Source organism: Patagioenas fasciata, chromosome 22 (genome assembly GCF_037038585.1).
Source record: "Patagioenas fasciata isolate bPatFas1 chromosome 22, bPatFas1.hap1, whole genome shotgun sequence".
Taxonomy (NCBI): Eukaryota; Metazoa; Chordata; class Aves; order Columbiformes; family Columbidae; genus Patagioenas; species Patagioenas fasciata.
Window position 1 is genome coordinate 2,336,490 of NC_092541.1, and position 13,248 is coordinate 2,349,737.

General features: G+C 50.5%; 2 protein-coding genes, 1 long non-coding RNA gene and 10 other non-coding genes across 15 annotated transcripts; 12 read left to right on the forward strand and 1 right to left on the reverse strand.

The window, feature by feature from the left end:
• The first annotated feature begins 125 nt into the window (after positions 1 to 125).
• Positions 126 to 197, forward strand: TRNAC-GCA (transfer RNA cysteine (anticodon GCA)). Its single transcript has one exon. It is a non-coding gene; the product is annotated as a tRNA-Cys (tRNA).
• A 147-nt stretch (positions 198 to 344) lies between these two features.
• TRNAC-GCA (transfer RNA cysteine (anticodon GCA)) lies at positions 345 to 416 on the forward strand. Its single transcript has one exon. It is a non-coding gene; the product is annotated as a tRNA-Cys (tRNA).
• Positions 417 to 578: 162 nt separating this feature from the next.
• RPL23 (ribosomal protein L23) lies at positions 579 to 2,728 on the forward strand. Its single transcript, XM_065856458.2, has 5 exons — positions 579 to 682; positions 951 to 1,034; positions 1,632 to 1,760; positions 2,369 to 2,482; positions 2,599 to 2,728. The coding sequence occupies exons 1-5, from the start codon at positions 670 to 672 to the stop codon at positions 2,679 to 2,681; spliced, it is 423 nt and encodes a 140-aa protein (XP_065712530.1). The 5' UTR covers positions 579 to 669; the 3' UTR covers positions 2,682 to 2,728.
• Positions 1,877 to 2,009, forward strand: LOC136112041 (small nucleolar RNA SNORA21). The gene has a single exon (XR_010652794.1). It is a non-coding gene; the product is annotated as a small nucleolar RNA SNORA21 (small nucleolar RNA).
• A 123-nt stretch (positions 2,729 to 2,851) lies between the features above and the next one.
• On the reverse strand, positions 2,852 to 6,953 carry LOC136111996 (uncharacterized). 3 transcript variants are annotated; one of them, XR_010652791.2, is made up of 4 exons: positions 6,866 to 6,953; positions 6,117 to 6,258; positions 5,796 to 5,881; positions 2,852 to 4,575 (listed from the first exon to the last, which is right to left on the reverse strand). It is a non-coding gene; the product is annotated as an uncharacterized lncRNA (long non-coding RNA). The 3 variants fall into 3 exon arrangements; XR_011735528.1 differs by having other exon boundaries at positions 2,852 to 4,876; XR_011735527.1 differs by having other exon boundaries at positions 2,852 to 5,320.
• Positions 3,261 to 3,332, forward strand: TRNAC-GCA (transfer RNA cysteine (anticodon GCA)). Its single transcript has one exon. It is a non-coding gene; the product is annotated as a tRNA-Cys (tRNA).
• TRNAC-GCA (transfer RNA cysteine (anticodon GCA)) lies at positions 3,572 to 3,643 on the forward strand. The gene has a single exon. It is a non-coding gene; the product is annotated as a tRNA-Cys (tRNA).
• On the forward strand, positions 4,030 to 4,101 carry TRNAC-GCA (transfer RNA cysteine (anticodon GCA)). The gene has a single exon. It is a non-coding gene; the product is annotated as a tRNA-Cys (tRNA).
• Positions 4,654 to 4,725, forward strand: TRNAC-GCA (transfer RNA cysteine (anticodon GCA)). The gene has a single exon. It is a non-coding gene; the product is annotated as a tRNA-Cys (tRNA).
• On the forward strand, positions 5,097 to 5,168 carry TRNAC-GCA (transfer RNA cysteine (anticodon GCA)). The gene has a single exon. It is a non-coding gene; the product is annotated as a tRNA-Cys (tRNA).
• On the forward strand, positions 5,544 to 5,615 carry TRNAC-GCA (transfer RNA cysteine (anticodon GCA)). Its single transcript has one exon. It is a non-coding gene; the product is annotated as a tRNA-Cys (tRNA).
• Positions 5,973 to 6,044, forward strand: TRNAC-GCA (transfer RNA cysteine (anticodon GCA)). The gene has a single exon. It is a non-coding gene; the product is annotated as a tRNA-Cys (tRNA).
• CWC25 (CWC25 spliceosome associated protein homolog) lies at positions 6,532 to 12,936 on the forward strand. The gene is made up of 10 exons (XM_065856439.2): positions 6,532 to 7,023; positions 7,359 to 7,531; positions 8,181 to 8,417; positions 8,872 to 8,941; positions 9,388 to 9,515; positions 9,744 to 9,813; positions 10,248 to 10,435; positions 11,009 to 11,095; positions 11,642 to 11,803; positions 12,119 to 12,936. Exons 1-10 carry the CDS (start codon positions 7,006 to 7,008, stop codon positions 12,231 to 12,233), a joined length of 1,248 nt encoding a protein of 415 aa, XP_065712511.2. The 5' UTR covers positions 6,532 to 7,005; the 3' UTR covers positions 12,234 to 12,936.
• The last annotated feature ends 312 nt before the right edge of the window (positions 12,937 to 13,248 follow it).

Sequence of the window (13,248 nt, forward strand, 5' to 3'; positions counted from 1 at the left end):
TTCTTCCTCTTCCTCCTCCTCTGCCTCCGGGGTGGGATTTTCCACGCGTGCGCCGCCCCCGTTCCACGCGCGGCGCACGCTTGAGCGCGGTGTAAGTGAGCGTGCAGCCCTCGGCGCCCCCACGCGGGGGTATAGCTCAGTGGTAGAGCATTTGACTGCAGATCAAGAGGTCCCCGGTTCAAATCCGGGTGCCCCCTAGAACCTGAATTTTTCCCTTTTTCTACAAACATTTTTAACCCCCGCCCCACCCCGCGCGCGTGCGCGGTCCCACTTCCACGCGCGGTCGCCACCCCCACCCCGCGTGGAATCACGATAAGGGATCGCGATACGTTGTTTCCCCGTGTGGGGGTATAGCTCAGTGGTAGAGCATTTGACTGCAGATCAAGAGGTCCCCGGTTCAAATCCGGGTGCCCCCTTCTTTTCATTCCACTCCTCCGTTCTTTTCTCCACCTTTTTTTTTCCTTAAATCCCCAAATTCATTAAAATAAACGATTTTCACCGCCGTTACGTCCGTTCCCTCCCCGGTGCTCCCGGTAGCCCAGCGGTGCCGCTTCCCCCACGGCCTCTAGGGGGCGCTGCCGGCGGAGGGTCCCGCCGTCACGTTGAGGTGGGCGGGGCGACGTCATTTCCCGGCGTGCCCCGCGCGCCTCCGTCTCTTCCGGCGCCAAGATGTCGAAGCGAGGTAAGATGGGGACCGGGTCCGGGTCCGGGAAGGGGGGCTGATGGAATCCGGTTCCATCCGTGGCGAGCGGCGCCCGGATCGCCCCCCTGAGGGGGCGGATTGGCGGAGCGGGGGCCCGGGAAGCGGCGTGCGAGCCCTGTTGGGCGCGGAGGCCGCAGCCGGTGTCGTTAATCCGCTCCTGGGGAAGCGGAGGTTGGGCCGGGTTCTTGCTGCCTGGAGCCCCTTTGCGTTTAGGCTCTGGGGTTTTAATCCTTTTCTTCACCCGCAGGACGCGGAGGTTCCTCCGGTGCGAAGTTCCGCATCTCCCTGGGTCTCCCGGTGGGAGCCGTGATCAACTGCGCGGACAACACGGGTGAGCGCGGCCGGGGGTGACCCGCGGGGCAACGGCTGCTGAATGAGTTGTAAAAAACAGGGATTTATGTTGCAGGTGACTTCAGGTCTGTACCTGTGGCTCAGTGAGGCGTTGGGGAAGGAGATAACAATAGCGTCATAGAATTGTTTAATTGTTTTAGTTGGGAGAACCCCTCAAAATCGTCGAGTTCACCCGTTCCCCCACCCTGGCACTGCCCCATGTCCTGAGAACCTCAAGTCCGTCGGTCCAACCCTCCAGGGATGGTGACTCCAGCACTGCCCTGGGCAGCCTGTTCCAATGCCCCACAGCCCTTTGGGGAAGAAATTGTTCCCAAAATCCAACCTAAACCTCCTCCCTAGGTCCCTCAGCCACTCCCCATCACACTTGTGCTCCAGCCCCTTCCCCAGCTCCGTTCCCTTCTCTCAACTCGCTCCAGCACCTCAACAGCTTCCTCCTTGTGAGGGGCCCAAAACTGACCCCAGATTTGAGGTTTGGTCTCCCCAGAACCACTGTCTGTTCTGGTGGAGGCCACAGCTGGTGCTCTTGGTGTCAGTCGGTGATTTGTTCCCCGGTTAACGGCAGCGCTTCTCCCCGCAGGCGCCAAGAACCTCTACATCATCTCTGTCAAGGGGATCAAGGGGCGGCTGAACCGGCTGCCGGCGGCTGGCGTGGGCGACATGGTGATGGCCACGGTCAAGAAGGGCAAACCCGAGCTGAGGAAGAAGGGTGAGCGCTGAGAGTCGGCCTGCGCCGCCGTGTCCTTCCTGCTAAGGATGTGGCGGATGATTCCTCCCTCAAACTGGTGCAGGAAGCGGGAACTGAATCTCTGGAGTGTCACCTCCACCCTCCTAAAAAGCACTTGTTGGGTCTGTGCGCAGTGACCCAGTGAGTTGTCGTGGAAGGGCAGAGCAAAGGCATCGCTTTTGGGTGAAGTGGCAGCTTGTGCTGTTTATTTCAATCAGTGGTGGGACAATCTGTGTTGGGGGGGCGGGGGGAAGGGTTTGTTGGTGCTTGGGAGGGCAAGGGAGGAGTTCCTGCTGAATATTGTCTGTGAATTAATGATATATTTGGAAATCAAGGTGGGGAAGTAGAAAAACACTGAATTGTCCAAGCGTAGATGCAGCTGTAACCATTACATAGTCAGTTTTAAGGGTACTATTGACTATAAACTATAGTTTCTCACAGTGAAATGCTGCAAATACGAGGTTAAAAAAACAAACAGATCCAAACAAACCCACAAAATACCCCAAACGTGTGCAGCAGAACTGTGTCTCTGGGGTATGTGCCGCATAAAAGGCGGTTTGTGATCCCGAGCTGCTCCTTTCTCATTGCAGTCCATCCGGCAGTGGTCATTCGGCAACGAAAATCGTACCGGAGAAAAGACGGGGTGTTTCTCTATTTTGAAGACAACGCGGGAGTGATAGTAAATAATAAAGGTGAAATGAAAGGTACGGATGAGAACCCTGGGGGGGACGTGTTGTGTTGGGGCTGCAATTTGGGCAAAAGGACCCAAATTCTGCTCAGACTCAGCGCAAATGGGTTGTTGTGTTTCTTTGTGCTCCAGGCTCTGCAATCACAGGCCCTGTGGCGAAGGAATGCGCAGATCTGTGGCCCAGGATCGCCTCCAACGCGGGCAGCATCGCGTGAACGCCTTTTGTCTTCGTAGGGATCAAATAAAAAGTCCTTGTACCAAATACGTGGTGTTTTTCTCGCCTTCCTTGGCTGAGCTGGACGATGTCGCAGTGAGGGAGGGAGTTCTGGGAAGTCTTTTTATGCACCTTGTGTGAGCGTGGACTGCAGCAGGAAAGTGGGATTTGGAGTTTCGATATCCAATAAGTCTCTATTTCAGGCAGGTTCCTGTATCATGGAAAATACCTGGAATGGGGTTGCACTGGAATGACTTAAATTTTAGCATTACAGAGTGGTCCAGTTCAGGTACGTGCGGACAGAAACTGAGAGCTGTCGGTGAAAGTTCTACAAGAAACCTTCGTATGGGGGCTCTCAAAATTGTAGGTGTGGAGTTTTCTTCCGGAATGGGTGATTTAACTGCTCGGAGATGCTGGTGTGGGGGAAAATACCACCTGAAAACGAGCGCCTTGGTCCGTGCTGTGAAGTTGGTGTTTCAAAGTGTGTTTTTTTCTCTGTGATGGGATGTTTTGGAGACAAAACTGGGATTTTTCAGGACCTCGGCCGCTGCCAATAGGAGCTGTGGCTGGTTCTGCAGGTGGGGGTGTAGCTCAGGGGCAGAGCATTTGACTGCAGATCAAGAGGTCCCCGGTTCAAATCCGGGCGCCCCCTCCCTCCTTTTCATCCAGAAAAAGTTGGTTTGGAGCGCTTGCTTTCCACGCTTTTCCCTAAAGTTGCCTGCGTGCTCCAGCTTCTGTTCCATCAGATGCTGGGAGAGGTAAAGAAGGTGATTCCCATGAGGACACTGAGGTGGCTGTGAGGGAAGAGATGAATATTTCAGAAGCTGCTGTTTTGTCCCAGGATTAATTAATGAACATTTGTTGAGATTGTTGGAAATAATAAAGAAGCAGGGGGGTATAGCTCAGTGGTAGAGCATTTGACTGCAGATCAAGAGGTCCCTGGTTCAACTCCAGGTGCCCCCTTCTTTTCTTCTCCTTCAACCTTCTTTTTATTCAAATTCATCACAGAAAGAAGCTGGAGAGTTTGCCTGGTCGTCTGAGCTTGTGCTGTGCAGCAAACTTTGGTTTCAGAGCTTCAGCCCTCAAGGAATGGAGCCCCTGCCTGTAGGGAACCTGCATGGGTTGTGTATTGTGTGAGTAACTACTCACTGTGTGTGAGTACTCGTCTCTGCTCTTACTACTCTGTAGTAATCATATTTATCATCATATATTGAAGTCTGCTGACACCCTTTGCAGAAGCATTATGGCCCAGAGGGGGCTGTCAAGTGAAAGAATCTGAGCAGTGGGTGTAAAAACCTGTCTGTCTTATAGAAACGTTTTTAAAATGTCTTGTGGGCAGAGGTTCCCCAGGGGGTATAGCTCAGTGGTAGAGCATTTGACTGCAGATCAAGAGGTCCCCAGTTCAAATCTGGGTGCCCCCTCACAATTTACCTTTTTTGGGGCTTTCGGAGTGTTTGCTGGAAGGAGCAGCTCAGCCTCCCATCTTCTGCTGTCTCAGGAGGCTGAGCAATGTTTTCCTGTCTTTCTCTCTACAGAGTGTTCTGTTTTTGAAGGGTTAAGTGCAGCACAAGCTCACTGGCCTCTCGGAAAAGATCAGCTCAGCTTTCTCTCCTGTGAATTCTTTTTCACGTTACAGTAGGAGATAGAAACGGTGGGGAAAACTTTGGAGTCTGAGGCAGTTGCTGTGTCAAGTTACCGTCTGTTAGAAGAGAACAAACGCCAACGGGGAAACAGAGATTGGGCTGGAGATGAACTGGGCCAAGGTCGGCTGGTGTACGACATGCAGACGCTGTCTGTCTGTCTGTCTGGGTGTGGGAGTGCGGCGAGTCAGCGTCTCGGCTGCTGTTGTGTTTTAGGCTGGTGATTTCTGCAGCAGGATTTGCTTGATTGGATTCCTGGGGAGCAAGGATGCCAAAGATTGGGGAAGAACATAATGAAAATGTTGTTTTGTTGGAAAGTTACAGGTGTGTGCAGGGGGTATAGCTCAGTGGTAGAGCATTTGACTGCAGATCAAGAGGTCCCTGGTTCAACTCTGGGTGCCCCCTTCTTTTCCTCTCCTTCACGCTTCTTTTTGCCCAAATTTATCACAAAAAGAAGCTGGAGAGCTCCTCTTGGGCCTTGTGAACTTGTGCTGTGCAGCAAACGTTGGTTTTGGAGCTTCAGTGTTCAAGGAACAAAGACCCTGCCTGAAAGAAACTGCAGGTGTTGCGTATTCTGTGAGTACTCATCTCTGCTCTTAATACTCTGCAGTAATTATATTTATCATCATTTATTATATTGAAGTCTGCTGACACCCTTTGCAGGCGTCTTATGGCCCAGAGGGTGCTGTCAATTGAAAGAATCTGAGCAGTGGGTGTAAAAACCTGTCTGTCTTACAGAAATGTTTTAAAAATGTCCTGTGGCAGGAGGTTCCCCAGGGGGTATAGCTCAGTGGTAGAGCATTTGACTGCAGATCAAGAGGTCCCCAGTTCAAATCTGGGTGCCCCCTTCTTTTCTTCTCCTTCACGCTTCTTTTTGCCCAAATTCATCACAAAAAGAAGCTGGAGAGCTCCTCTTGGGCCTTGTGAACTTGTGCTGTGCAGCAAACGTTGGTTTCTGAGCTTCAGCATTCAAGGAATGGAGCCCCTGCCTATAAGGAAACTGCACGGGTTGTGAGCTGTGTAACTGCTCACACTATCTGTTCTTAATGCTCTGTAGTAATTGTATTTATCACGATTTATTATATTTAAGAGTCTCTGTGCTCTTTGGCAGGCACAGTAATATGCACATGGGGGCTGCAAATGAAGGAATCTGACCAGTGGGTATAAAACCCAGTCTCTCTATATAAATGTTTTTAAAATCTCTTGCGGCAGGAGGTTTTCCAGGGGGTATAGCTCAGTGGTAGAGCATTTGACTGCAGATCAAGAGGTCCCCAGTTCAAATCTGGGTGCCCCCTTCTTTTTCTTCTCCTTTAACCTTCCTTTTGCCCAAATTCATCACAGAAAGAAGCTGGAGAGTTTGTCTTGGGTGTTGTGAGCGTGTGCTGTGAGGGCTGATGTGTGAGCTTCAGTGTTGGAGGAACTGAGCCCAGGCCTATAAAGAAACTGCAGCGTTTGTGCGCTGTGTAACTACTCACCAGGTGCGTGTACTCATCTCTGTTCTTGATTCTCTGCAGTAATTCCCTGTACACCCTTTGGCAGACACATTACGCTGCAGAGTGGGCTGTAGAGTAAAAGAATCTGATCAGTGGATGCAGACACTTGTTGGTCCATATAAATGTTATTAAAACCTCCTTGTGGAAGGAAGGAAAGCAGGGGGTGTAGCTCAGTGGTAGAGCATTTGACTGCAGATCAAGAGGTCCCTGGTTCAACTCCAGGTGCCCCCTCTTTACCTGCTTTTTCACCCCTTTTTTCTTCCAGAATCTCCTCACAGACAGATCACGGAGGGTCCTTCTTACCCCTTTGAGGTCTTGGAAATCACTTGGTCATCTTTTGGCAAGCACGAAACCAGACCTTGATGCTTCTCCCCCTCTTCTCCTGAGGAGCGCACGTACGCACAAATAAGCCAGCGCAACAGAGGTGCTGTGGGTCTAGCTTTTCCTGTTTGAGTAATTACTATTAATTAAACCAGTAAACAATTATTACAGCGTCTCATTAGAAGAGGGGATCTTTACTGAAATGGGGCTCTCCTGTATAAATTAGTCTGTGGTTGCTTTAGTAAACGCTGCACGCCGCCCCCGGGGCTCGAACTCGGAACCCCCGGCCCCGCAGGCGGGGGCTCTGCCCCTGAGCTGCGCCCCGGGCGCGGGGCTGCCGGGGGGCGGGGCGTCCGGCGGGAGGCGATGGCGCGAGGGCAACGCGCAGCGCTGGGAACCGGGAGGTCACCGGTTCTAACCCCGCCGGGGGCACCGCGACCCCGCGGCGCTCCGGGAACCGGCCGCTGTGTCACGGCCCGGGAGGAGCCTCCGCTCAGGGACACCCCGGGAGTAACGGCGGCCGGTGGGGGGGCGGAAAACACCCCGCTCACCGCTGCACCGGGCCGGGTCCCCGGGGAACCGCGCCCGCAGGGACAGGGGGTCCCGGGTGCTCCACGCCGCTCAGCCGCCTCCTTTACTTCAGATTTTCCCGCTAACGCTTTAAACCTTTTGGGTTGTTTTTGTTCTTGTTTGGTTTTGTTTGTTTTTCCTTTTTTTTTAATCCCCCCTACCGAACGGCACCGGCGCCGCCTTCCCCCGCCATCTCGCCGGCTTCCCCTCAGCGCCGCGCCGGAAGTGACGGCACTGAGCGGCGCCCGCGCGCGGTGATGACGCACATCCAGGCCCGGTAGCGGCGGAGCAAGCGGCAGCGATGGGGGGAGGCGACCTGGTGAGGAGCGGCCGGGCCCGGGGGGGCGAGAGGGGTTGAGAGGGGCCGGGAGGGGCCGGGAGGGGCTGGGTGGTCCCTCCGGGGCTGGGTGGTCCCTCCGGGGCTACGGGGCCGGCCTGCGCTCGGGCTGGCTTCCAGCGGGCACCGGGCCCGGGAGGCGCGGGTCGGCCGGGGCCTGCGGCCGTTCCCCGGGCCCCAGCGGCTCTGCGTGAGGCGGGAACGAGCGTGTCGCGTTGTCCAGGCTGCCGAGCAGACCCTTCCCGTGGCCACCGGCGAGGGGAGCTCCGTGGGGACCCTTGTTTAACGGTCCTGGTGTCCCCGTCCCCCCCTTACAGAACCTGAAGAAGAGCTGGCACCCCCAGACCCTGCGCAATGTGGAGAAGGTGTGGAAAGCCGAGCAGAAATATGAAGCCGAACGCAAGAAGATCGAGGAGCTGCAGCGGGAGCTGCAGGAGGAGCGGGCGCGGGAGGAGATGCAGCGATACGCCGAGGACATGGGCACCGTCAGGTGAGGGGCTGAAGCTGCCCTGTGAGGAGAAGCTGCCGAATCCATGTACACTGCCATTAAGTTGTAAAAGACGTACCCATCATTAACCAGTTGACGTGAGATAAATGTTTTCTGACCCCCCGCAAAACAAGGGGATATTTCTCAAGTTTTAGATCCTTCTGCATGACGAGAGGGAGACAGAAGATTAAGCAGTACATTGTTTAGAAGCAGAGTGCTTCGTTTATATTTAATAATTAGTAGGTGTCTTGTAAGTAAGAAACTAAACAATTATAACTAACATCCTCAATTATTTCTTAGTATAGATGTATGTCAAAGTTTTCAAAAAGTGTAATGCATATGTAATAATTATGTGAATATAAGCAACATAAGAGCATCCAGACACTGGAACACTTATGGAGGATGATCCACAGTGTTCCCCAGTGCTGATAAAATAAATAATGCCGCTTAACAGTATCATTGACTCTACTGTTAAGCTTTTTTCCCTTTGTTCCACCTGGGCGACCTCCAGGGACACATTCTGTGCGATGAGGGGTGCAGGTGTTCCAGGCGCCCCTGTGAGAGCCGTTTCCACTCACCTTCATAAGCCAATGCCTTAAAATTTAACTTTAGAGCTGTGAGACCAAAAATAAGATGCTGTCGTTTGTAATAGGAAGCGGGAAGAGAAGCTGGAGTGGATGTACCAGGGTCCCGGGGGCATGGTGAACAGAGAGGAGTATCTCATGGGTCGCCCCGTGGACAAATACGTCTTTGAGAAGGCGGAGGACAAGGACGCAGGTTGTTCCAGTGAGACGGGGCTTCTCCCAGGCTCCATTTTCGCCAGGTCGGGGGCCAACTCTGTCCTTGACATGGCCAACAAAATCCGGGAGGATCCGCTTTTCATGATAAGGTACGAAATGTGGGGCTGAAAGCGATGGGAGAGCTGGTTGATCTTTGTGAAGACTCTCGTGTGGCTGTTTCTGAAAGCTCTGTGTGAATTGCGTGAGCTCTGGGCTGTCGGTGGCCATCGTAAGTGCAAAGACTGTTATTCCATGTTGATTTATCTCTACTGTCTTAGCTCCCCCATTCATGCAGACATGAATTTATCTGCTCTGCTCTAAGAGTTCAGGTATTTATTAGCGTTGTAGGCAGATTGATGGTAAAAGGACAAATTTTTGTTTATCCTACTTTGTTGCACTCTTAAGTGGAGAAGGAAAGGACAGATTCCTTCTTAGTTCCATCTGGTTTTGCCTGTTCTTCTGCTCTTTAAGGTCTTAGAGCTTGCATGTGATTGGTGTCTTTCATGAAAATATCATTGCAGTTATTTGAAAATACTAATATATATATATTTGGTTTTGCTTTAGAAAGAGGGAAGAAGAAAAGAAGAGAGAGGTTTTGAATAATCCTGTTAAAATGAAGAAAATCAAAGAACTGGTAGGTGTATCTCAGTGCTCCTTTAAAGCACAAAATACACTGAGCCAAGGAGACGATCGAAGGTCCAAATTAGTATTGTTTAGGAGAAGGGGCTGAGTTCTGTTTCCTGAGTCTTTCACAGAAAAACAGAATTAATTCAACTTTCTATAATCCGGATATTATAGAAGAAGGTTCCTTATCAGTTTCTCAGAAGGAATTAATTTCTCTTCCTTTCCAATTCAGTGTTCTTTTATTCTTCTGGTGTGGGTTTATTTTAGGTAGTGATTTGTTGCTTTAGTGCCACAGAGTGATAAGCTCCTTGGTTTTGAGAGAAGGCCGTGTTAAATGGCTTTAGATTTGTTCCAGGAGCCTTCCCACCACAAACTCTGTTACGTTGCCCTGTGATACTGGCTGCCCAAGCGTAGAGACAATAATTAGTACTAATGAGATGATGTCTTGCTTTACAGCTGCAAAACAGTTTAGATAAAAAAGAGAAGAAAAAGAAGAAAGAGAAGAAGAAGAAGCACAAGAAACATCGCCGGCGCAGCTCCAGCAGTGAAAGCGACAGCAGTGAGGAGGAGTGGAGCAAAAACAAGTACGTTTTCAGATTTTGTAGTACAAATACCTTGTCTCTTGGTTAAATTACCTGTTTTTCATGTCCTCTCTTTTAGTTTTATCTTTCTAATTAATGCTCTTAATTGGCCTGAATGTTTCTGTATTGTTACTTTATTGGTTTTGCATTGTCAAATTACTTTTATGACATCTTAATATTAAAAACTTAAACTTCATCTGCTTCAAAAGCACTATTGTGTTTTCTGTTCAGGTCTCAGAAGAGGACGATCAGTTCCTCCTGGAAACCGGCTCTTCCCAGAGCCCCAGGATATGGTTTGCAAGTACGTACGTGGATTTTCCACAGCTACCCCGAGTTAGGGAAGAGCAGGAGTTTTGGGTAGTTCGTTGCAAGGCAGCTTCACTGCTGGAAGAGGATGATGAGGGGAACGTGATCTAATAAAGTTCGGATTTAATCTGGAGCCACCTAAGCCCTGAAATTAAAGCTGTGCAGATCCCACTGCGACTTTTGTCTGCTCTGAATTCAAGTTAAGTTTTACTTAGTTTCTTTTCAAATACTCTGCTTGACTATTTTGGCAGCTTCATTTGCTGAACATTGCACAGAAATAATCTCTTCAGACACAGGTTTTAATAAAAACCTAGGAAGTGAGATAAGTCAACGCGAACCTTCCTGTGTTTAGGCTGGCCTGGTGTCTCCTTTGTGGCCTCAGGTTGTTGTTTCAAGACATCTCTCTTGAAAAACGCTTTTGAATTCCAGGTTAGAGACTCGGAGCAGAGCCACAGGTCCCGGAGCTCCCCAGCTCCCCAGGACAGGGTCCCCCACAAGCACCGCGATCGCTCCAGGTCCAGGAGCCCGTCCCGTTCTCCTCAGAGACGCTCCAGCAAGAAGAATTCGGAACAATCTGGCTGCAGGGGGTCGAGATCTCCTTCTAGACACAGCAAACAGTGAGTGTGGTGAACATGGGTGGTGTCAACCCAGGGCTGCTGCCGGGGGGGTTTTCTAGAACCAAAATCTGTCTTCTTTCATCTCCTTCTACCACTGCAGTGTTGTGGCCTCGTTATTGCTCAGTCCTGGCTGTAAAGGTGAGAGCTGTGCGGTTATACAAGAGCCCAGAAATTCTTGGGGGGTTCATGCTGTCTGCAATTGCGCCTTCATTTGGGACCCCCCCCTTTGTAGGTGCACCCCTTGGGTTTAGTGACTTTGGGCAAACAATTCTCTTGAAGATCTATTTATCGTGGTTTAATTATCTTTACTAAGTGCTGATAAAATCAGGTACCAGGTATTTATTGTTTGCTGATGGAATAATTGAAACTGAGTAAAAATAGATGGATATATGGACATAAATATATAAAAGACATATGGAAATCTGCAGTATATTGCTTTTGAAGTGGAAGGGTAACAATCCTGCATAGTGGGGGACATGTGAGTTTCAGAACGTGTATGAAGAGTGTGGGGAACACTTACAGGTGTGAGAATGCGTGTTTATCTGTCCTGATGAGGGTGTTCCTGGGTTACAGACACGGCGGTCGGGAGGAGAAGGGGAGACCGAGAAGCCCTTCCCCTAAAAAGAGCTACAGGCGGCAGCGCAGTCCGGGCTACACGCGGTAAGCAAGATTCGTCCCTGTGCTTTTGAGTGGAAGCGGCTCTGGGGCCGGTGAAACAGCTGAAGGAACCAAATTTTGTTCCGCTAATGAAAATCTATTGGGTCAGATGTCCAGAAAATAGGGCAGAGAGTCTTAAAGTGCTCAGTTTGGTGCTTTTGAATGTTAGTTAATGTCTTGGACAACTTCCCAAAGCAGCTCCCATGGTTGATGGTTCTCCGTGCACAAGGTGGTGACATGAAATCGGTCTCTGTCCCCTGGACATTCTGTTTCACTGTCATCAGGAAAATATGACCTTACCAGCATCATCTTACCACTCAATTAAAACCAAGGAGGCTGAAAAGAGGAGGAAAACAGATCTTGCCAGGGGCGGGGTAAAGCAGAATGTTTAGACCTGTACAGATGTGCTTTGCTGATCGGGTACCAAAGAAAAAGAATTGTTCAAACCCCCTAATTTGGAGGATTATAAATTATTAAAGAATGGGAAGTGAGAGGGGGCTGGGGCCCAGCGCTGTTGATTCCCAGCAGCGGCGTTTTCCACACAAATAGGAAGATTTCTCCAGAGGAGCTGGAGCGTAAGCGCCAGGAGATGATGGAAAACGCCAAGTGGCGGGATGAGGAAAGAGCGAACAACCTCAGGAAACACCGGAAGGAGGAGGAGCTGGAGCGAGAGCTGGAGAAACTCGACTCCCGAGATGGGAAATTCTTCAAGTGAGTGTTTTGTTATCTGCGTTTTCATTCCAGGGAAATACGAGGAGCGAGTAATGGCCTGGAAGTTTGAGGTGTTTCAGATTATGATATAAAATCTGACTTTGCTGTGTTGTCTGGTAGAACTGGTGACATCTACTGCTCCCAAATCCTCTTCTTAACCCAGAAGATAACTATTTCTCTTATAGCCTTGACTGTCAGACTCAGAAAACAGTTATTAATTAAGGTAGATGACTTGGAGAGGATGAATCCTACTAAAAAATGGTGTAACGCTTGGAAAGAAGTTCTGATTTCTTTCTTCGCTTCAATTCCCTGCAGTCGCTTGAAACTGGAGAGCGCATCTACGTCCACCCTGGAAGATCGGGTGAAACGCAACATCCACTCCCTGCAGAGAACTCCCGCTGCCTTGGAAAAGAACTTTATGCAGAGATGAAACTTGTTCTTCCTCTGCTCCCATGCAGGAGTTAAAGGACACTTATTCCCCAAGGTGAGCGACCTCCAGCACAGACTCCCTGCTCACACAGACACAGTTACCAGCTCGCACACGGCGTGTTCTGGACCTTCTGGCCTCGTGAACGTGTTTGTGATGAGCGTGACCTTGCGAGCGAACCTTTGCTGGAGAGCTCGTGAGCCCTTGTCTTCTATTTTTAACGCATTGCCAAGTCTTTTCCTTCTCTCTCCACCTTGACTGGTATCATTTTTGTATATTATTAACCAAATTCTACCAGGTGGTAACTGCTTTTTACACTGTGCGGGGTGTCCGAGGTCTTTAGATGACAGAGCAAAAGACCTATTTTTGTTAGTCCTTAAAAATCGGAGTAGGAGACATTCACATGTGAGTTAATTTAATGGAAATGGATAAAGCTACAGGAGTTAACAGACAGAATCCCGATCGTACTGTCACCATTTCAGGTGTGGGTTTGGAGGGTGATGTTTGACAATTCTGCCAAAAGCCTGTAGCCGTTATTTGGTTGCTCACGGATCTGAATGGTGTTTGACCCAAAGGAAGCTACTTCGAAAGGAGAGGAAATCAACAGAGCGTAGCTCATACAGCAAATATTTCTCTGGGATTTTTGTAATGTAAGTCATGTGTATATGTACAGCAGTGTAGATCTTTTTTAAAAAAAATGACACTTTTTAGGTGTTCTTTGTGGCTTTTGGGAGTGGTGGGTGGGGGAGCCCTCGCTGTGGAGGTTTGGTGAGGGCCCGGGAGGCGGTCGCTGACCGTAATCGCCCCTCCTCGGATGTATCCCAAGCGCAGGACACGGTCCCGGTGCCGCCGGGCGCCGGTTGGGCTCCGCGGGGTGTCCCCGGGCAGCCCCGTCCGCGCTGCTGGCCCTTTAAACGGCGGACTGTGACGTGCGTAGCGGTCCATTCATAATTCCAGGCGCCTCGCTGCTTATTGGTCCGTTCAGAAGGGGGCGTGGCATGGCCGGATACGTCACGCC

Bases quoted from the DNA above. Each gene is read 5' to 3' on its own strand.
- CWC25 (XM_065856439.2), top strand. The intron at 8,418-8,871 runs GTACGAAATGTG...GTTTTGCTTTAG, and splicing joins GATCCGCTTTTCATGATAAG to AAAGAGGGAAGAAGAAAAGA. The intron at 9,814-10,247 runs GTACGTACGTGG...TTTGAATTCCAG, and splicing joins CCCCAGGATATGGTTTGCAA to GTTAGAGACTCGGAGCAGAG.
- RPL23 (XM_065856458.2), top strand. The intron at 1,035-1,631 runs GTGAGCGCGGCC...TTCTCCCCGCAG, and splicing joins CAACTGCGCGGACAACACGG to GCGCCAAGAACCTCTACATC. The intron at 2,483-2,598 runs GTACGGATGAGA...TTTGTGCTCCAG, and splicing joins TAATAAAGGTGAAATGAAAG to GCTCTGCAATCACAGGCCCT.